This window comes from Plodia interpunctella, chromosome 15 (genome assembly GCF_027563975.2).
Source record: "Plodia interpunctella isolate USDA-ARS_2022_Savannah chromosome 15, ilPloInte3.2, whole genome shotgun sequence".
NCBI lineage: Eukaryota > Metazoa > Arthropoda > Insecta > Lepidoptera > Pyralidae > Plodia > Plodia interpunctella.
In genome coordinates, this window is record NC_071308.1 from 2,234,449 (window position 1) to 2,258,661 (window position 24,213).

Sequence of the window (24,213 nt, forward strand, 5' to 3'; positions counted from 1 at the left end):
TTCTAAATCATAAAAATATTTCTAAATTAATTTCAGATACTACTAATATTATACCTAAATGCGAAAGTTTGTGAGGATGTATGTATGTTTGTTACTCTCAAGCGAGTTCTACTGGACGGATTGTTATGAAATTTGGTACACGGGTAGAATATAATCAGTAATAACACATACGGAACTTTTTATCCAGAATCCCTACGGGAGCGATGGGGGTACAACTAGTAATTAATATAAAAAGGTTTTCAGTATTCAAAATCACAAATAATTTCCATCATTTATTTTACACGTTACATGCTACTGACTCGATACACCGAATATACAACACATAACAAAACAAACATAAAAACAACATCACCAAAAATGCAAAAAAATATCGTGAAGCGTTTATCCTCCATACAAAACAGAGTTTGCGAAAAATAACCAAAAAAGGAAGCATTTTAAAATGATTTGGTTGTATACAACTATCAAGATTAAATACAATTTGCAGAGTCCATATGAACTTCGTATATGATTTGACGGTTACAGTTCTATGTACCTATAAGTGCGGCTAGAGCTTGGTGAAGACATTCTCGTATGGTTAAACTTAGATATGCTTATCTTCAGCTAGTCGGGATGATAACGGCTAGACCTTGGTTTAACCGAAGATAACCAAACTAGATGTAACCAACCGAGACTGGCTATTCCAGTCTAGCCGCACAATGGGAACAAAACATTCGGCCCTCCCGATGTTATAAGTGAATTTACGATAACAAATTATTAAATGTTTTTCGGTTTAAATTAGATCCCACTTTAATTCTTTGTCGAGTATTATTATAACTGTATTTCCACTGCGGAACGATAGGTCTGTTTTCCCGACTACTGTAGACTGCGCATAAAGCTCAGTCCAACTAATGGTTCAACTAGTTGGACTGCCCTGCTGATAAAAATGTTATCATCATTACGGTAACCGTATTTGTTAGAGGAGCTAATTAGATTTATGTATCTCTTTCCGCGCGGAAATTTTGATACCATAACGATAAAATGGAATTGGAATAAATTAAAATGGAATTAAAATTGAAATGGAATTTTGTTACCATAACGATAGCAAGAATAAGTTGATGTGTATCTTTAGTCTAACATCCGTCTCATGAAGACAGGGAGGATTGAATGCTATTACAATATCAATTTGAACTTTTATTTTATTATAACACAGCTATGTAAGCCTCAAGACAAACTATAGTAACCAGGCTTATTAAACTTAACCTATTTGATACCTAAAGAAACCTATAGATTTCACCCTGTATGTAGAAAAAAATGCAGCGTACAATTCATAAATCTAGTGAAATACCGACATTGTAACATTTTCAAAACGATAAATTAAAAATACATATCACCGATTACATTTTTATCACTTGAAAAATAATAATTATTTTTTAATGTATTTAACAGGACAGAGCCTTTCAGATATTAGATACAACTAATACCATTGACCAACAAAGAATATTCCACAATATGGCGGCATATAGTAAACATGGAGCACAAAAGTTAATGTCATTCGACAAACTTGTCAATATCAAATCTGCTACATGTCTTGAAGCTAGTGCTGCACTCTGGCGAGATAATTTGGCAGACTCATTGCATTTTCCCAGTTACTTCCTCAGCCATAGTGTGAAGCCTATGGTCCGAAAATATCGCAGTAATATTCTCCAATGGAAGAATCTTATATCCAGCGCATTTTGACCTTAATAAGAGATATTAATTTTACAACAAAGATCTCGATTTCAACTCTGAACATAATTTCAAGAACAACATTTTACAGCCAACTACAGTAAGATTTGGCTTTAGTTGCAAATATGGAGTACATTTTTATACAACCTATCAAATATCGCAATTAACTTCAGTTGTGTATAGAAAACCAAAAAACAATCATATTTAGGTAATAAATCACCTACTAGATAAATAGAAAAAACTTTAAGTCATATTTTTTTATTATAAATTGATAATCACAACAGAAGTGTACATTGTTTTTTTTTTCAATTATTTTGATATTGTTTAACGAAATAGAAAATTAAGTGTGTGTTCGAAAAAAAAAAAACATTAAAAAATCGATACATGTTAGTCATGATCTACCAAAACGATATCTGAAAGGCTGTACGCTTACGTAGACTAAAACTAATGAGAGAATGGTCAATTTTACACAATTATATCGACAATTGAAACACTTACAATTAATATTTACAACAAACCTTATTTTAATTTGTAATAGTTTAATAGTCATCCAAAAATCTTTAGATTTAGAAAACTAATGCAATAGGTTAATGGTCCGGAGATCAACAATTCAAAAGATTTTATAAAATTATCCTTACATTATTAAATGTCAAAGGGGTTGTTACAAACTCAACACTAATGGCCTACACTATTATGAATATAAATAAATTAAGTTAAAAATTAGATACAATTTAACTTAACTTTTAATTTAACTTCATGCATTAGTGTGCGGAATGGTCGGTCACTTATTCATATTTAAACATAAATTTCGGTTTATCATTTTGCATTAATTTTAACGAGAGTACGAACGAATTTATTTCTTCAGATTCGAAACAACCCCTTTCACTCCTTATGTAATGTATTCGAATTTTTATAATTTTTTAATATTTCTAAAGACGCATTTATGATGTACATAGACTGTTATCGAATGTACACACTACAAACTATCCTAATTTGTGACTATGGTTCGTTAAATTTAGATAAATAAAAATACTGATCCAAAAATACATGATAGTGGAAATAAGCAAAAACAATAAAGACATACAAAAATAACAAAATAACGCATAATTACTTGGTAATAAATGCTTAATTATAATAAATCATTGATACAGAATTGCGAAGCAGTTAAACTAGGCGATCACTAATAAATACTTAAATTAAAAGTCTACTAGTAGGCTACATAAGTCTAGTAGTAGGCTACATTGTCTAGGTCCGCATATACTATTTTTTATTAATGGGTTGGAGCAAATTAATAACAATGACCTACCATGCAGCGGCACATTATAATATAGGATATTCGACCTAAATCGAAACCAAAGGCGGTATTTTAGGTCAAATATTGAATCATTTAGCTAAATTTCCTTCAAGTAATACAAATTAATGCACAATGTATAAAGGTAATGCGAAATAATTTTGTCAATTCAATGTTGATAGATAGCAAACAAAAAAGATATGTTTAGCACTTTAGCTGCGCAACTAATATTTGAATTAAGTTATATTATCTGTTCTATAACACCGAACGATTAAAAACTGACTATTTTGTTGATGGATAAATATATTCCTTTGTACAATTACTTCTTACATTATAATGACGACATTAACAAGTTCAAGAGCTACGTGTAATGACAATAATTGTATTGTTTGTCCACTTTACATTGATAAAAATATTTTTGTATTCCATATTAAGTATATATTTGTTTTCGGCTTATTAAAACATCCAACACTTATGTATATCAATGAGATTAAATACATTACTATATCTACATCGTATAAGTCATTGAAAAGTCTGATCGATTAAAAATACATAGTCAAAATATTTTGAAAAATACACAGATTTTTTTTACAATAATTGATGTCCCACGTGAAATCATTATGTGGTTTATATAATAAATAAATAAATATATTAGGACAAATCACACAGATTGAGCTAGCCCCAAAGTAAGTTCGAGACTTGTGTTATGGGATACTAACTCAACGATACTATATTTTATAACAAATACATATATAGATAAACATCCAAGACCCGGGACAGTCAGAAAAAGATCATTTTTGTAACTATAGAAGTAATAAATGAACATGACTTGAATTTGATTAGTTAATTAAATCATATTATATATAGTTTACAGCCAATAATTCCACATTGTCTGTTTCACCGCTTGTTGATAAAGTTTCTATTAGTCAGCATGTATTATGTCGAACATAACGTATTACAAATCGGCTAAAAAAGGCAGATTTATCTAGCATTTAATTTATCTGTCCCATCACAATATAATTTATCAATGTCTTTAAATATGCCCTTATAATGGTAAATGAATAGTGATACTTTAAAATAGTATGTACTAATATATAACAATATTATTTTGGTCATACAATTCCCAGCCATAATATCAACACATTGTTTTTTAATCAATTACAATTACAGATAATAATCAATATTTTTTGAATCAAATGTGTCATTATAACAACCGGGAAGTGTAAATTTTCATGGATGACAGAAATAATTTATTTTCTGATAAATAGATTTGTGAATACGTTATTAGGTTATTATATATCTTGATATCGACAAATTGCAGATTCTCTCATCATCTTATCAATTGTGATCACTTGACATAAATTATCATAACAGTAGCCTATTCTGTTTAAGCATCAGTCATTATTTCCATATTGTAATGTCAAATTTTCTCACATTGATTGACATTTAGAAACAGTACATTTTATGATAATTTTGAAATTAAATTAGGTACGTAAACATTATGGGGAAACAATAATACATACATACTTACAACTCGATTTGTATAAGAACAATTAGGGATTACATGTAAACATTCACATCAAATATCTCCATGAATGTATGTCTTCAGTCATGTTAGCAACTCATTCTAGATTTTCTTCATCTTTAAAATGCTATTCACAAAATACACGATTAATTATCTACCTAACTCCATTCAGCTTTTCAACAATGTTCATTAGGCTCATTTTGATTTCAGTAACTTCTAGATGCAAATAGAAAATGCAATATATAGGTAAGAATATCACTAACACTAGACACTGAATAATTCTTTGATATATAACGGTTTATATGTGTGTTTGCCAACTAAGATCTTTAACATAAGACTATACACTATTCAGACAAAATTTTTTGCCGTAATTCAAAATTAAACTCTTACGAACGTGCAAACAAACCAAACACTGTAAAAAATTGTTGAAAAGGATAAAAAATAAGTAATTTTGGCACCACCATTTTGGTGGTAAAGAAAAATAAGGGTACTGTCTTCTGTTTGCTGGCAACACTGGGTCAATCTTGACCATTATATTTGGTATTGCAATGACAAAAAATGTACTTCGTTAAAAATCAGTTTTCACCACTTTTTTTACAGACTGTAAATATGTTAGAGACAACAAAAAAATCTGCAAACAACATAAAATCATTCCTAAAATTATTATTTACTGAAATTATCTTAACATTAAAGATCTGAGTCACCAAAACTAGCATTAAATTCACTTCACTACACTAAGCGTCCTGATATCGGCGCGTCCTCAAGTGTCAATTTTCACGTATGATGAGGATCTTGTCGAAGTCCCAGGATCATTCGGGCTCCGCGTACATGAACGAGAACCGGTCGTGGCTGTTTGCGGGCAGAATCTTGGCTTCGATCAGACACTGTATCACCCAGAATGTCGAAACAAGCGGAATCATGTCTTGGTTCGCTTTGTTTTGGACTTCATGCGGGCAATCCCACTCAGTAACCAAAGCGATTGCTCCGGTTGTGTTCAGATCTTCTTCATTAACAACTCGAGTGTTGGCCCCGGCCAACGTGCACACGCGTTCCCAGAACTTCACGAAGGTGTCCTGGTCTCCGCAGAGCAGGATTGTTTTGTCTTTGAAGAATGTTGTGTTGCGTTTGCCTGATGGTGGATTCTGTAATAAAGTCGTTTGAAATTTAATTTTCATTTTATTTCTATAATTTTTTTAATTTCATTGTTATTGCAATGGCACTTGCAATGTCAGTACTTGTTTAACGTATGAATATCGTACGAGGTGACCAGGGGATACAAAAACCTAGAGAACTACAAACAATAGCATTTTCAAAGGGGTTCACATACAGAGCAGAGAAAATTCAAAATTTATAGGTTAAGCTTTTCAGATAGAGATAATTTTATAAAATAAAACACAATTATTACTGATTATTTTTAAATGGACAAAATTTATTGATGACACACTGGATTGTTTAGATTCCATAACCCTAAAATACTGACCCAGTTAATAAAGCATTGCTTGGTAATGGACCAGCCGGACGGCAGTACATAGGAGCCCAACTGCATTCTCTGGTTGTTGATGCAGCTGAAGATGACCCACGCGTGGGACACCGCCGGGATGTCGGCGGCGAGGCACTGGATGTATTTGGCGGTGAGGCACGGGCGGGGGGCGATCAGTTTGCATGATGAATACTTGTTCTTTGGCACGTCGTCGAAGTGGCTGCAATATAAAATATTAGATTGTACGATTTGAGACCAAGCATTGCTCGAAATACTTCAAGCAAACTACCCGAGGAAAACTTTTTTTTAATTTTTACTGTTTTCGTATATGTTAGTTTCTTTCCGTTTTTTTTTATTAACCATAAATAAAAGAAAACGAACACGTCATTTTGATTTAAGGAAACTTTTGGAAAAAAATTTAAGTTTTTTTATTAACTTCCAAAACTAATGGTTCCGTCACACTAAACAGAAAAGTTACGTAGGAAACAAATGTCTGGTCATGTAAACCCGAAAAATCCATCCTGGGAAAATAATTGTTCCCGTGGGAAATTTACGCGGGCGAAGCTGTGAGCAAAAGCTAGTAACATAAAAAAGATAAAAGCCAGGCAGCCTCCGATCGACTACGATCGGAGGCTGCCTGGCTAAGGAAGAAACCAGAAAAATAAGATGAGAGTGAGTGAAACCTGAAAGATTACCTGTACACCACACCCCCGCCAGCCTCCAGTTGTTCCTTCAACCGTTCCTTATTGAACGGTCGGTCACTGAACTCCAAATCTTCGGTGTCCGTGCCGGCCATAGATGTTGTCGTCTCACCGTCTTCTTCTGACGAATAGTGCCTCGTTTCTTGGCTGTGGAGCACCGCGGCCAGGTCTGATGATGACTGTTTTGATGTCTGAAATAATATAGGGTGTTGCAAAATATCGATATACTACATGTCGCAGCCATTTGGTTAAATCAGCTATGTAATTGGAAGGCTAGCCTGTTAATCAAACGCCGGTATTAAATTGAATGTGTAAAGGACAACTGGACAAGTTTTTGAATGAAACATTATGTAGCCATTTTGTTGAATGAGATATAGACGACTTCATATTGTTTGGACCCTAAAGTCTTTAATAATATATTATTTATTTCTGAAGCCGCACACTAGCGCCACCATCACAATGAAATAAATTGATAAAAATATGATGATGTGGCGCTAGTGTGCGGCTAGATATGGCCACGTATTGTATTATCCTTTACCTTATCCTGTTTCTGAGTGCCGCTAGTCCTAGGTGTTTCAGTGCAGGTCAGCAGAAAGTGTAGTCCGGAGAACAGTTTATTATCACCGGGTATAGGCCCCAGTACTGATACCGTGTCTTCATCAAATAAAGTCAGTTTTGAGTTCTTCTTGCCTATGTTTTGTTTCGCTGCTCCTTTCAGTTGTAGGGGACCGGCTGTGGAGAATAATGTTGCATTTATTATGAGACAACAACAAGGGAAGAGTTCCTGGGAAATCCAGGGACCTTGAGCGAAGTCTGCCGTATACCATCGGCGGTGCTCAGCTTCCTGAAGGAGCTGGGCTGGCTGGAATGACATTTATTTATTTAAATTCTTTATTCAGTACAATGTACAATATCCAACAACAATATAAAACCGCACCACAAAAACCTCGCAGGGTTTATCTGGGCATCGGCGAGTCGCTGTTATTATATTTAGGCAGGTAAAAAGTTTTCAACTTATTCTTAATTGTTTTACTATTCAGTTTGTACAGAGTCTGTAGTTCGACAGGTAGGTTATTTAACAACTTTGGTATTAAGTAATTATTAGTTCTTGTTCTATACAGGTTATTGCATCTAGGTAGAATATATTTGTTCAAATAAGACACTGCTCTCAAATAAGTTGGTCTTACATTTTCTTTTATACAATCTGGAATAGGAAGGGCCCAGACAAGAGGCCTAACTGCGGAAAACAGTCATCGAGGGAAGTGAGAATAAATATAATTAAATTTATCATGAGAAAATGTCGGGATAAATTAAAGTGGTAAAAGTATCTGGTCTCCGGGAAATGGGTGAAATCATTACAGAATTGGAGGACCGATCGCACGTAGCTGGTGCTTACGTTGGCGTCCGCAACCAGGAAATAATAATTATTTCTTTAACTTAACGAAATAAATTTAAAAAATAGACGGAGAGATAGCGAGTGGTATACAAACTTCGCCATATGATATGTAGCAATAGAGTAGATATTAGTATATAGGCATACCATATAAAAAATAAAAGACGATGTATGAAAGGAAATGTATGCTGTATGAAAGTACGAGAGGGATAAAAGCGAGAACTGGAATGAAAGAGAATAGAAAACACAGGCTCCAATTACGTTGGAGGTATTGAGAAGAAAAGAAAATACCTTCGGCGTGTGATAATGATCTTCTTCATAGTCGTATTCCTCATGGCTGAGGGTCGTGGTCATTACGTGGATTGAAACACATAACGACTTTCTTGGCAATATTAATTGACGACCTCGGTGGCGCAGAGGTAAAGTGCTTGCCTCTGAACCGAGCCTTTCCGGGTTCGATCTCCGATCGGGTCATGATGGAAAATGATCTTTTTCTGATAGGCCCGGGTCTTGGATATTTATCTATATATGTAGGTATATGTTATAAAATATAGTATCGTGGAGTTAGTATCCCATAACACAGGTCTAGAACTTACTTTGGGGCTAGCTCAATCTGTGTGATTTGTGCTAATATATTTATTATTTATTTATTTATTTATAGATGGAGTGGTTTGCCATTAATTGCCTACATAGTTACGACAATGCTAAGGTACCTTTAACCCCGTCAATCTTCCTGGGCGTGCGCTGCACCTCGGGCTCGACGCCGGCGACCTCCTCCAGCCGCGCGGGCGCGAGCGCGGGGTTGCTGCCCTCGCTCACTTCGCTGCTCTCGCTCGCTAGCCGCTTGCGACTCACCACCGCGCTCTTTGACGACTTCACCCCTGCGCCCACAACCGATTTTATACCGGCTATACATTTATACTAGTTCTATACTAGCGTGTTCAGTGCCACTAATGTTATAAATACCAAAGTTTGCGAGTTGGTGGCTGCGGCTGCGGTCATTACAATCCGTCAATTTTCTTGTGAAAGAAATCATTTCTAAAATTGACATTACTACGGTACCGAGTAATTAATGTAAAGTCATATAGTTAAACTCATTCTTGTCTTTGTTAAAATTTGAAAAATCGTAATGACAGCGCGTCCGCAGCGGCCGAAACGCTCTGCGAATCACCCGAGTATGTTTGTTAGTCTTTTACGCAAAATCTATTGAACGGATTGTTATGAAATAGTACATGGGTAGAATATAACCTAAAGTAAACATTGGGTTCTTTTTATCACGGAATTCCCACGGGAGCGAAGCCCCGGGGCGCAGTTAGTAATATTATAAATGCGAAAGTCTGTCTGTCCCGCTTTCACGGCTAAACCGCTGGACTGATTTTGATGATGACTGAATTTAATATCCGTGTAGTTAAAGACCCCAGTTCGAACATTTCCTTTTTTTTTTTCAAAAATCAACCTCCAAAAATCTATAATACGGATCAAAGTTTGTATGAAAATGATGTTGAAACGACGACCAAAGGTGACTAACTGGCTAATTGGCTATCACACAAAAATATTGGTCCTAGAAATCAGTAATCTGGCATGGATGAACATATTAATCACAAAAAATATAATTATGCTGTCAAATAAAGTAAAATAAAGGTAAGCTAGTCGGTTTGACGTAAACGGTATACATTGCTGGTTTTTCATTGAGGTAAATAAAAGGGCTCATACGAACTACGCATTGCTCGTGTGATTAAACATACAAGTGAAATTGGGTGTGACAGAATATCTACATTCATACGATATTTCAGACATCAAAACAGTCTTAACTTCCTTTGTCCGACCGATCGGACGACATGAACTTTATTCCTATTGGTCCGATTAATTGGACTGCTAAATTACAGAAATGTACTAAATGCCACTTCAATATAAATATCCACGAAACGGAAAGTCATCCAAGCGACATTAAGCCAGTGTGCTATGAATAGAAGTAAAAATAGATAAAAAATAAAGTCCCAAATTGAAAAAAATCTGGAATCGAGCAGGATAATTGAACCCATCAATGTATAAATGTGAGTCCCGAATTGTTACAAGTATGTTCAATCCCGCTCGAGTCCAGATGATTTTTTTTCGTCTCAATAATGTTCAAAGTGTAACGAACCCGAGGTGGAGGCCTTGGGGCTCCGGGGCGAGGCGACCCTCCTCCTGGCGCTGTTGTGGCCGGACTTGTCGCGGCTGCGGGCGCTGCGCGGGCCCTGCACACGTTATATCAAAATCAAAATAGAATCATTTATTCAGAAACCAGGCCCTCACAGGCACTTTTTCACGTCATATTCTAAATTAAATGAAATTTACTGGACGGATTGTTATTAAATTCGGTTCAGGGATATAGAATTCACCTAGAATAACACATAGGGTATTTTTTTATCGCGAATTTCCCACGTGAACAGGCACTTTTAAATTATATCATTGAGAAGCTTTTGCGGCTGTTCAAAATCTAGTAATTATTTTGTCAAATAGTTTCGTTTTTCAATTATTAGCGCCTAGTAACTAAAAAGATAACATAACATATATATTATGTGTATGTCGTGTACGTCATGTATGTCAAAATCTAGTAACTGCAACTTATTTATTTTATTAATGTATACATTAGTAATTGTTTTGTAAACTCTTCAATGCACAAAGAAAATACATAGAAAGAAAGCAGTAAAAAGATAATTAAATTAGGTACTAGATTTTGATTTCGAACAACCGATCATCAATTTAAGTTAACAAAAATTCTCAAAGCTACAAACTACCAGCCCACCTGTATAATGTTGTCGAGGTCTAGTTCCCTGTTATGTCGCCGTCGCGGAGTAGATGGCGCTCCGGGCGACCGAGGTCGAGTCGCATCCTTCAATGTCCTAGCTTGATCTTCTGTTAGATATAACTCACTTGCGGTCACCATTACTTGCGAGTCCCTGTACGTTGGTGTTCGTAAGTATATTGCTCACGTCTTATAGCTATTTCTCTAACAAAACTTGTTGGACGATACGCGGGGCTGAGGCAGACGAGTGGGGGAAGCGGTTCCGCCTTGACCCCACCCCTTTTTGAAAGTGAAATAAGCGTGCGTAAGATGCTCAAGTTGCAAGTGCTCCTATATCCGTGATTTTGCGGAACAAATGCTGGCTTGGCTACAGTCACGTGATGTGTCTATCATCGATTGAAACATCGTCAAATAAATTATTTAAAATAAAATTGTCTTCACAATAAAATATGAAAATGTATAGCTAACTTACCCATCAGTGATGCAGCGATAAGTGATAGTCCCACTATCATTTTCTTCGATCCCCATCACCAACCCCGGCTCATAATTCTGCTCCTCGTCCACCATAGCGTACACAGACTGCCCTTGCAAAGGCAATGTCTTCATATCACCGAATATAATGAAATCATCCAACAACGCCTTCGAATGCCCATCATCAAATTTGATCAAGTATTTATTTGGCTCTGTAATCTCTATAACTCTCCCTGAATAGTACCGTTTGTCAACCCATTTAGCCAAAACAACCGTATCAGCCGGATAGCCCGGATATTCTTGCTTAACTACAGGCTTTTCTACTGGAGTTGCGGGCCTTGGCGATGTAGGCCTTCGCTTCTGTTTCAATTTGCTGACAGACTTAGGTGTCGCCACTAGAGAAGACAACGGTTTCTCATCTTTAGGAGATTTAGGTGACATCTTCCCACTGTCCCCATTAGACTGCACCATTTCAGGCGAATTCATACCATGCATATATTCGGCTTCTTCCTGTTGTGTTGGTAAAATCGCGCGTTTTGTCTTCCCCGCTATATGCCGCCGACCTCTCACCCTTGACTTTTTCAGAGAACTTTTAGGAGTCGCCTTATCACACTTGCCTACTTCATCGGGACTCGCATTTCCATTGGTCTGATTTGATGAATCACTTGACAGTGAAGCTTGTATACCAACTGACACCTTTTCATCGTTCAACGAATGATTTCCGTCGTCAACTGACGTTTCACGTATATGCGAAAATATGTCTTGTAGCTTCTTCATTAAGGCTTCATACCCTTTGACTGAGGTTGAGGGATTTGACACAGATTTGCGTGGCGGCTGTGGGACCACGAAAGCGCCGTCACTGGTGCGATTGCTACTTGAAGTTGACATGGAGCTGACAGTTGAAGCAAAAGACGTTCTATTTGGTAAGTTTATCATTCCCCCACTAGTAACACTTGACGGTGAATTGCTTACAGAGACATCAGCCATGTAAGGATCGATGGTAAATCTCTTTGAAATCCTCTGATATTCTTTACACATGTCCATGCCTAAATCATTATCTGTTCGCACAACATAAAGTGATAAGAATTCGCAATCCTCATTATGACTCACGTGAATATCAAATACTGGAATTTGAGGAGTATTTATAGGCAATGAGTGGCCGTTCTGCAATGGAGAAATTGTTGACGGCGTGGTAGTGTTGCTCGCTCTAAAAGATTCGTTTTTTAATCTCTTCCCTTTATTTCCATTCAATTTTATCATATCTGGCGTACTGTCACTATCATCTGTCGACATACGTTTCGTATGACCTAATATTTCTGTAGGAGTCGAGGAGTTGCCGTTTGATAATTTAGAAATAATCTTTGAAGCTGCACTTTGAGGAATATGGTCTGGACTTTCAATGATTGAGCATACACTGTCAGTACTTTCTTGGTCGGTAGTTTTGCCTTTGTTATAATCTTTCGGTAAGGACTGAGATAAGCTATGATCAGAGTATTTGTAACCTTCGCTGTGTGTTTCTTTGATCATTCCAGGATTTAGAATTTCCACTCTATCTTTAACCACAACAGGATCACTGCTGTATTGTACTTTAGCTTTTTCATCATTGATTTGATCGTCCATATTCGGTGATAGCTCAAGATGGAAGTTTTGAGAGTCATTTAACTCTGAATTGCTCTCTTCTACTATGACTTCGGTAACCTTTGAAGGAGGTGGAATTTCTTTGACGAATTCGACACTTGGTCTCGGCGTATGTACCTTAGGTTCTTCAGTTATAGCTTCTTTCAGTTTATCAAGTTGAATTTTTCTTGGCGTTTTACGCGATTTTGTTATGTCGGCACTAGCTGGTCGGGTTCTGGGTGTTCTTGGCGTTTTTGGGGTGGAAATATCTGTGCTGTTGCTCCGTTTGGTTATTTTTCTTGGGCTGGATCCAGCGGGGGTTCTCACGCGAGATGTCGATGGTAATGGGTCCTCAAGCTTACGTTTTGAGCCGAAACTGATCTCACACACTTCTGCGTCTAAACTTTGCGATGATACGGCAAATTCGTCGGCTGCCAGTTCCAGTTTTTGTATTTTTGCACTGTTGTCTGATGGTTCGTCGCTCAACTTCCTTTTAACTTGCGCTGGTGTTGAAGCTAGAATTTTCAAAGCAAGATTATAAACATGTTCACTAGTTCGATGATCAAATTAATGAAAACAAATGTCACTTATTGATGAAAAAAATGTACTTAGAATAAAATATTATTACAAATAAAAAATTAATAAATTTAAGAATAATAAAATATTATATAATATTATATATAGTATAAATATTTGTGTATATTATAGTAAACATTATAAGTTGGACAACATAAAAAAAATATTTTAATAAGTATGTAATGCAAGTAATGCTTATTATGTAGCATGAAGGGGACAGCAAAGTACCTTTGGTTTCAATTTGTTGGTCCGCTGCCTTGTCATCAGTAGAGGAGACGACATTCTGAAATGTAAAATATATATAATGTTGATAATGTAATATTTTAAACTTGTGGCTGAAAATTGCTGGATATCCTACAAATATTATAAATGCGAAAGTTTGTGAGGATGTATGTATGTTTGTCACTCTATCACGCAAAATCTTCTTGCAAGGTTGTTTACAAACAGATGGAATAGGTGAAACTAAATAAAAGTGATTATAATTTTCAAATAACAACAGATAATCAACATTCTATGATTGATATATTTATTTATTTATTTAACACACAAAATGTTAGAATAATGTATCAAAATAAAAAAGAAAAATAAATTGTCTATTCGCAACCGGCATCTGTGTGTTTCTATTAGGTTATGGGCCCAGTCCGTACTTTTACAGTTTTTTTCATAGTAAATTCAAAATAATTTTCATATACATTTGCCTTATCTAGTACTGAGGATGAATATATGGCCATTGCAGAGGCTTGTGAAGAGGCCATGTATCTGAAAAGTCTATTGTCAGAGATATCTGATTGTAACTATACTGTTGTTATTTATAATGATAATCAGGGAGCTCAGAAGTTGACGGAAAATCCTCTATTTCATAAACGACTAAACACATAGACGTTAAGTACCATTTTGTGCGAGAAGCAGTATCTAATAAAATAGTAAAAGTTGTTTATCTGTCAACCTCAGAGATGCCTTTGGATTTATTGACAAAAAGTTTATGTGCTACAAAACACAACTATTTTGTTAATAAGTTAGGAATTAAAAATGTTGAAAAATAAGTTAGTTACTTGAGGTAATATTTTCTTTTAATGTTTAAAAATATTTACTTAGGTAATATTTTCTTTTTTGTTTTTAAATTAAAGGGATACAAAATAGTTTTAATTAGAAATATTTAGGTGGATATTAGTTTATTTTGATATTTAGGCTGTTAGAATAATGTATCAAAATAAAAAAGAAATATAAATTGTCTATTCGCAACCGGCATCTGTGTGTTTCTATTACAAAGCAGATTATAATCAAAATAACAAATATGCGAGGTAAAATAATGCTCTGTGCTAAATTATAATCCATAAAATATGTGTGCCTAATAGCATTAAACTTGAGAATTACAACAACTAAAGAGAACTTATCTTTAAATTAACGTTTATAATGATATGATCATGTATTGAATCAGTTACCTAACCAAATTCTATATAAACACAAAAATATTTAAAAGGAAAAAGAAAGCTATCAGTAGAATAGTTATGTGTGATACTGCGTACTTGTCTCCGGAACTGTGACAGACTCAAATGAAAGATATCAATTTCTCTGTTAGAGACCAGAACTTCGTTGTATTGAAATTTAGAGAAGATAGCAAATTGGTCGAGTTAAAGAAACTATGAACAATCTTGAATAGTATACTATTCAATAATAAGGTAATTACATAGCCGACGATTTTTTAAAGATATAACGTCAAAGTGCTTCAGACGCTCTTCATAAGAGGTAAGCTTACAATTCATTCCATTTCTAAAGCTGAGTATTCGTAAAAAGCGTTTCTGAACAGACTCAACTCGATCAGAGTGAATCTTGTAGAAAGGCGACTAGATCACAGAGTTATACTCGAGAATACTACATATGAGTGAGTTGTAAAGGCAGATTTAGCTTTTGGGGTTATGAAAACTCTTAGTAGACCTAGAAATGAATCCAAGCAGAGCGTTTAATTGTGGTCATAATGATTTCTAAAAGTTAGCTTGTCATTAAAGAGTACAACCAAGTCCTTGGCTATGGTATTTTGAGTAAGAATATGTCCATTAATATCATAGTTGTACATAAACTATTGTTTTTTTTTTTGTAGAGAATCGTACGACAAAGCATTTATCAATATTAAGTTGCATGAGATTGTGACCACACCAATTTGACAAATTGTTCAAATCTGCTTGCAATTTAAATGCATCAGAGCTATCACTGACTGTAGTAAATATCTTTAAGTCATCAAATACTTAGTAAATAGATAAACACAAAAAAATGTCATCTCCAACATAGGTGCGTGCATACCTCATCAGCAGGCTGCGTTTCCAGATCTTCTTCCGGCTCATACACTGGGCTCTCAGGGAAAAGTGTCTGTGACGTATCTCGGCCAGGGCCGTCTCCATCAGCAGACGGTTTAGCTGGTGACCCTGTAATTAGCGGGTACATTTCCTATAAATTACATTACATACATATGTATGTAATGTATAATATAATGTAATATGCACTAATATGTTGTACTCCCTAAAAGACGTTTTTATTCCGTTAATATTAGCAAGAAAAAGAAACAGCCTTGTTTTACTTTGCTAATTCTAAAATTAAGTAGAGACCTCAAACACATTGAAACATTAGGCCTAATCAATCTTTGAACACAACAAAATGATTCTTATCATCTAGACACTATGGACAATATTAACTTGGAGCAAACTTGTCAGTCATACATGCATGGACATGTTCACATAAAACTGGATATTTTTTATGACTCAACCAGTAACTGACAAAACAAACTGGACCTACAAATTTAATATCATGGCCAATGTTACAATCAATTTCTGGAGTCATCAATTCCGTTGCTAATATATTTAGCAATGGAATTGATGATTCCAGAATTTGTCATCACATTATTATTTTCAAGACATACAGTTGTAGTTATCATATAATAGTTTGTTGGGTTAACATTATGCAACTTCAAATTCATCAATTCAATCAGAAATATTTAAATTACAAATGGATTACTTACCATCAAAAAGAATCAGAAACTATTTATATACCAAAATAAAAGCCAAATGATTTTTTTAAATTAAATGAATATACATGCCCACTAAAGTGGCTGAAGACCATGCAAAATGGAGGAGAAAATGTAGAAAAGCGGATCCTGGGCTCTGACACTCTAAGACTGAGGAAGGAGCTGGGAAAACACTCACATGAGAGAGGTTTCTGAAATTTTGCATTAACATAAAAAAAAATACAAAGAGACAAAGTAGGTACTACACAAGAGCTAATGACTGAACATCCTACTAAAACATTAACATTCATAATAGTTGAAGTCTTAACCTAAAAACTGTAGCAAAGTGAGAAGTACTTAGGTTGAGTCTTATGTCATTGGCAGAGAGTTCAAATTGATTTGTTCATGATGACTAGAGCAAAATTTTCTGTGATGAGTTAGGTACTTCATTCAGAATTTTAAGTCTGTTTCTACAAGAAAATATAGCTAAGCAATAGATATTTAAAATACAATAGATAAAAAGAAAGTCAGTGATAAAATTGTGTAAATTTATTGATGTTTGGATTATAACCCGACTAAAGACAAATCGAATGGGAAATGAATTTTTGTTTACCAAATATTATATGATATTACCTAAAAAGAAATTAATAAATAACCAATAAAGCAATGTGATATCCTATTCATTTAGTATATTTTATTGTAAGAGATAATTCGTGAAAAAAGGCCAGTAAACAGTTAAACTGAACGGCGTACTAGATGCGCGAATCTATTGTCATTTTAGTCGGGTAATCGTGGTGTCACTCTAAGTTCCGATCTGAATTTCTAAAAGATGTATAAGGAAATTGTGTTCATGTACCTGTTCCATTAGAGGTGGAGACATCACTCGTATTAATTTCATTATAATTTTCCATTTTTCACAGGATTTACTAGGCTAATGAGCGTAAAACTGGCGCGATTTCACACTGGAACATCTGTCACTCGAAAAATGCAGAAAAATGGTGCATTTTCGTAATGAATTACTTGCCCTTCTGACACAATATAATCAATTAAAATGAGATATAAGTCGTAACAAAAAATACTACAGATTACACGGGAAATAAATATTTTCGATATCACCGAAAAAACCGACACAACCTCACCGCTTGTTGATTTCGGTAATGTTGCAATCGTAAAAAAATATTTGTATAGTTTTGACAGATATGTACAAGTGCCCCGGCACGCCACATCCATAACAGGTAAAGAGTCCGCAATGTAGTGATCCCGTGGTGTGGTCATGCAGCAGCATAAAAAACTGCAGGTAGGTACATGCATCGACTTTATTATGCTCTAGGTGTACACGTACGACGTATTAAACTTGCGCGAAAAGTTTCTTTTCGCTCAAGTGATTGCGCGCAAGTGTCTTAATAAAGTTGATGCATGTACCTACCTGCAGTTTTTTATGCTGCTGGATTTTCCATGGAATTAGCAGGTAGGTAGGTACTTTTGTCAATGTCAAGCTTAGATGTCAAGTGAAGTGAGCGAAGTTCACTTTTTGTACCATTTCGTCACTTTTTGTACCACCAAAATTGCCAACTTAGCAAATTTTTCAACCACCAAGCCAACTTAGCAACTTAACAAACTAGATCTAGTTATCTTTTGGTAAATGACAGCGACCATTTTTTGTAACTTGAAGCTAAAATTTTTAACTACTTTTACTAGCATCTTTTCAAATATCACAACTATCGATATAATTTATAATCTATCGATAAAAATGATTTAAAAATAAAAATATTACCTTCGTGGCAGGGATAGAATACATTAACAGTTTAAAAAATCACCAATATTTTCTAATGACTATCGAACAACAGATAGTATAATAGGTGGGTAAGGGTCACAGAACCCCAATAATCGACATATTCCTATTTCATAATCCCGACTTCACAAGTCGTTTGAGGTTACATAGTAATGTCTTTACTTTTTCAAAAATTTTTATCGTAACGCTCTAATAACCAAGCAATACAACTATTCTATTAACTTTTAATACATTTTGTACCTATTAAATTACATATTTTAAATGAGTATTTTTTGTAACCTAACCTAACCTAAACATTGTAACATTTAGCTACTTCTAGCTACTTTTTGGTTTTGGAAAATGTCTACCAAATGGGTACAGCTAGCAGTTGGCAACACACACATTGACAATGTAAAAAATAAATAAAATATTGTTTTGTTTACCCACCTAGGTACCTAGTGTTTGAATATGACTCAAAGTTTTGATTTTACCTATTTTATTTTAATTTGTGATTGTGACTATGTGCGGAATATCAAACGAATATGAGGAGGAACAAGATGCCATTTCTAGTCTACCTTTGGAAATGTCCTGGAAAATATTTCTGTGAGTTTACATATCTGAGCATAGGTACTAAAGTACCTACTTTTTATGTACCTACTATTTTTGTACATATGAAATATTTGGATGAGATTTATTTTTGTGTTTTGTGATTGTATTCGCCGTAGCCACCAAACCAAACGCATATATGCATATCAAACATATTCTAAACATTACCTTTTTTCGTTTACCTACTTTATGAACAATGTTTTGTAGTTGTTGCATATACATATGTATATAGCTGTAATACTAAAACTACTAAGTAAGAATAACTCTTTTATGTTTACAGTTATTTAGACGACATATCCCTGATGCGAGCAGGGGAGGCATGTAAGAGTTGGCGCAGGATAATCTTATCACACTGTATATTGAAAAAGCGTCTTGATGACATAGAATTAGTTATGGAAATGGGATTGGAGAGTTTAGAAAACAGTAGAGAAATGATGGTGTGGGCAAAATTTAGGAAAAAGTTTTTGGCTGCACGTAAAATTGCTTGTGAGTACAATTGAAGCCTCGGGAGCATAGATGCACTTTCTTCCCAAAAAATTCCATGTTAAAAAATGCTGTGCTTTTACCGATCTCTGGTTAGGAGCCATTTTTGTCCATACTAATATTATAAAGACTAAGTGTTTGTAAGTAGGGGGTAATCTGCGTGCATTTAACCACACACTCCGAAATGATGTGACCTACCAAAAACTATGTTTTGTAGATAATAATAAAACTAAATTTAAAAAAATTAATTATATTTAAACTTAAACATACCTATATATAGTAAAAAAAACATATTTCACATTGAAAAATGTGCTACAGAAGATCATAGGTACTTATATACTAAAATCAGTACTTATTATTTTCAGTAAGATCGAAATCAATGATCAACTTGAAGCGAAACGGTGATGACTTAGTTGTCTGCACAAAAAGGTGTAAGTAAGTTTAATTTGATGCAAAATAAGTTAAAATATGTATGTATATATTAATTTAAATTGTTATATTGTACCATTGAATGCCTATGGGACTACTTTGTAAATTGTGTAATATTTTATTTTTATGATATTAATATACTTATGTAACTAGTGTAAATAAATTTTGTTTGTTTGTACAGAGTTTGAACTCTTATTTTTATTACAAATATTTCTAATTAATAAATGTATATAACAGTATTTGAGTTGCATTTTTGTTTTAAATAATAATATCTACTTACTTAGATCAATGTTTGTTTCGATTTATAAATTTTAAAATAATTATTATTAATAAAATAAAATAATTATGTAATACTTGGTAGGTTAGGTTAGCTTAGAGTCTCATATTCACTCAAATTTTTAATTACAAAAAAGACCACCCAAAAGAAAATCATAGAAAAAGTATGTACCTACCTAATTTCTTATCCTGTTTATTTTCCTTAGCAAATTAGTCCTATGTGCGTTTTCGCAGATTTGCTAACAATTTTTAATAGGCGCTAAGTAGCTAAATAATAAAGAGGACCTACTACGGTAGCACAGGTGTTCCACCTATCGTCGTTGTGCACAGTAGCGCTATCTACTTTGTGAAGCGCCATTGATTATCATACGACCAAATCCTACGTGAATCGTGTACTTTCGGGGTACCTAAAGTCAATCCAAACATACTCACAAACTTTCGTCTTTGTAATATTAGCGGGAAGTGGGATATATACACTATCTACATTATCCCGTTGAATATCCCTTGGGTTTTTCTGATCTAAACTTATTCCTGTTGCATTCTCGGCTTTGACACCTTGAAGCCCTGGGACCGCTTTCAAAATGAAGGTGTGGTTTTATGACAGACCGTTATAGTTACACTTTCATGTGACTTTAGTTACAAATGATAATACGTTAAGCCTTACCTACTACCTTAAGCCATAAGTTGCAAAACTCGAAAGCCATGATTAGCTGTCGCGGTGGGGAATTGAGATTATTATACCTAGTGACAGGTTACTAGCCTATCGCCTATGGAAAGGAATTCCAATAAAGGGTTTTCCCTTAATTGACTTTTATAATCTGCGCGGGAGGAGAAGCATCTGATACAATTCATGTTTTTAAACCGCTCCCAGACCGGCATATAAATAAATAAGGAATGACAAATAGCTTTGTCTTTATTTTCCCTGGCTACCTTCATTTTCCATTGTAATTGTAAACAATCAGTTTACTATGTGCGACAATGGAATTTTCGTTTTCGGCTCAAAAATATTTCCAGAGGAGAAACGCGACGCCATTTCTCGACTGCCTTTGGAACTGTCTTGGAAAATATTCTCGTGAGTTTTTCATGTCTCGTTAAATAAGGGGACGTATATATTTTTTGTGTTTTCGCGTTTTCGGGCGGCGCGCCAGACCGCCATAGTGCACGTATCCATTTACATTAGGCAATATATAAGTATTTTGGTGCTAAGTGCGCGTTGTGTCGTTTTATGTACAGTGAAGTAGATTTTAATATTGAAAAGTGGCTTGGTGTTGAATATTTGGGCTGTAAATTATGTCAGAATTCATCAGAATAAGAAAATACAAAGTTTATTTTTTTTGAAAAAACGTATTTAGTTTAGGTACATTATTTTCTATTTTTAGAGTTGAAAGAAAACTTTGTCCTACATGTTAAAACCATCCATATAAAACAGTTAAATTATTTTGATGTCATAAAATCATTGGAATTCTTGTATATTACTATCCGGACTTCTAGTTATCAGTGATTTAACATTTACGTTCTTTTTCTTGTGTTATTAGCAATAGTCCGTAATCGTCCAAAGATTAAACGATAGTCAAAAGTTGGAAACCACACAAAAAACAGGTGGTAATTTGTGTACAGTCTGTGCCACTACATCAACATCCATAATGATGGCCTGTGGTTTACTAGAATAGAAACCACTATGTTCCATCTGGATTTCGACTAAGAGACTCATAACCTTGACAGCTGATAGGCGACAGGCGACGTTAGACAGCCAAATAAAAAATAAAAAAAAGCAACCAAATGGAAGGGGATGGGGGACCCAGCAGTGGGACAATAAGAGTTAGCAAAAAAAAAATTCCCCAAGTTTCGTGGCGACACAGACCCGAATCAAATTTCCACACATGAAGATGAGAGAGATTATGTGTTATATACTTGAATATTCCCTCGGTTTCGTTCGAAAAGGAGAAAATGTAGGAAAGCGGACCCTGGGTTCCGACGTTCTATGACAGCGGAAGTAACCGATAAAATGCCCAGATAATAATAATAATAACTTTATTTTCACAATAACTTGGCCTAGGTACAAATATATGTTTATATCTGCATTATACCTACATTGGCTAGATGGGATGCTGACCTTTGGCCACTACTCTCCGTCCTAGTATCAAACTGTATGACGGAGATGAGAGAGAGAGTCCCTTTTCCAGCTATTTAGACGACGTAGCCCTTCGAAACGCGAGCAGGGCTTACAAGAAATGGCACTGGATTATTTTCTCACACTTAGAATTGAAAAGACGGCTCAACCACTTCGAGTTTGTGATCAAACTTGGTTCAGAAAGTTTAGTCACTTTCCATAGAAGAAATAGGAGGATATTGAAGAAAGTCAGGAGACATTTTCTACCAACTAGCAGTGCTGTTTGTAAGTCTTTTAATACGTATTTTGTTTTTTAATAAGCCTGTGCAGTCCCACTGCTGGACAAAGGCCTCCTCTTGAAATATTAAATAAGTTTTTTTTACAAAAATTACATTTTCACACACAAACTTTTATTGTTGTTAGAGAGATCTGAATTTTTTGTTTGTTTTGTTGATCTGAATTCATGTTCATGCAGAAAACTGTTGAGGGCTTCCCTTGCTGGGTGCACCCTCAGGTCATGCTTATCATAATAATGCATTATCATCCAACCTTGTGTTTCCGCTCAATCGGTGTGAAGCGCTTTTCTGCTTCAGAATTGAGTTTCAAGATTCCACTCGAATATAAGTACTAACTAGGTAGTCTGTATATATATGCTTAGATCTTTGAAATATTACAAGCTTTTGACCGCGGCTTCGCCCGCATGATTTCCCACGGGAGCAGTTATTTTTCAGGGATGAATGGTACCCTATGTCTTTCTCCGTAATCATACTATATGTATGCAAAATCTCAAGAAGATTAGATTATGACTAAGGGGCTCCCATGAAACATAAAACACGTAGCACGTCTCTGCGTCCACACATTCTATGGGAATACGTGTTTGTATGTTTCGTGGTAGGCCTTCTATTTCTTATTTTTTTAGTGAAATCTACGAAAACAACCGTCAACTCAAAGCGAGGTGGAGATGAAATTGTAGTTTGTACGAAGCGATTTAAGTTATTTTAACAAATTTTTTAGGTAATAAGCACGGATTTAATATAGAAAAGGTCCGTGTGTATCAACTTGTGCAAAGCCACAATTAATGGCGCACAACAAGTGAGAAGCTAATTTAGTTTTCCGTTAGAAAGTGGTGGAGTCATAATGAAACCGATTCCCCACCCACCTGCCTCAGCCCCCAATATCTTAACACAAGTTTTGTTAGATTAAACTCAATAAGGCGTCGCCTCTTTGTTTTTTGCTTTATGGTAATAATGAAGGATTATATCAATAAATCATGATATTATTAACAATATTTTGTATTCACTCACAATGACTAAGTAATAACTTGTATTATTTTTTATATTAAAATATTGTAAACATTTTGTTTGTTATTTCAACCGCTTACAATCTGTTAGTACTTATTGTTACTTGTTTTTTCGAATAAAATATATCAAGAATGCGGTCGTAAATAATGAAAGCGGCGTTTGTTTCGTTGGATGTTTCCGCACGATATTCCACTACGCAAAACGGAACGCAGCCTCTGCATATATCACCATGTGGTTCACACATGAAATGTTTTACAGTTTACCCACCGGATGTCCGTCTAGGATTTAAATTTAGAATAGAGAATATTCGATCGATGCGTTTTCTAGCTTCCGACAAAATACAAGATTCATAATCTACTATCTTTGATTTTTTGAAATGAACCTTTATGAGATTCGTACCTACGTGCGTGATGTAACTAATTTCTCTGGGATATAAGAAAAATAAATTATTTCAGTCAACAAATTTGTACATTCAAATTGCAGTGTTTGAAACTCGATAAGTACTTATGTAATCTGATAATGATTAATTTTGTTTAAGGTAATATATTAACAAATATAGACAATAAATTGTAACTAATTATAATTAAATTAAAACTAGCAAATATAATATAAATGAAAATCATATTTTATAAAATAATTTCAAGTTACAATATATATTTATATGACGAGTACATTTAGAATATAGATATTGTACGG

General features: G+C 34.7%; 2 protein-coding genes across 2 annotated transcripts; one reads left to right on the forward strand and one right to left on the reverse strand.

The window, feature by feature from the left end:
* Nucleotides 1–259: 259 nt before the first annotated feature.
* Nucleotides 260–17,732, reverse strand: LOC128675764 (uncharacterized). The gene is made up of 11 exons (XM_053755423.2): nucleotides 17,398–17,732; nucleotides 15,845–15,966; nucleotides 13,775–13,829; nucleotides 11,355–13,485; nucleotides 10,883–11,036; nucleotides 10,238–10,331; nucleotides 8,808–8,975; nucleotides 7,240–7,433; nucleotides 6,696–6,892; nucleotides 6,001–6,220; nucleotides 260–5,662 (listed from the first exon to the last, which is right to left on the reverse strand). Exons 1-11 carry the CDS (start codon nucleotides 17,450–17,452, stop codon nucleotides 5,330–5,332), a joined length of 3,723 nt encoding a protein of 1,240 aa, XP_053611398.1. The 5' UTR covers nucleotides 17,453–17,732; the 3' UTR covers nucleotides 260–5,329.
* Nucleotides 17,733–21,031: 3,299 nt separating this feature from the next.
* Nucleotides 21,032–23,571, forward strand: LOC128676118 (uncharacterized). Its single transcript, XM_053756063.1, has 3 exons — nucleotides 21,032–21,178; nucleotides 22,290–22,501; nucleotides 23,136–23,571. The coding sequence occupies exons 1-3, from the start codon at nucleotides 21,075–21,077 to the stop codon at nucleotides 23,216–23,218; spliced, it is 399 nt and encodes a 132-aa protein (XP_053612038.1). The 5' UTR covers nucleotides 21,032–21,074; the 3' UTR covers nucleotides 23,219–23,571.
* Nucleotides 23,572–24,213: the final 642 nt, after the last annotated feature.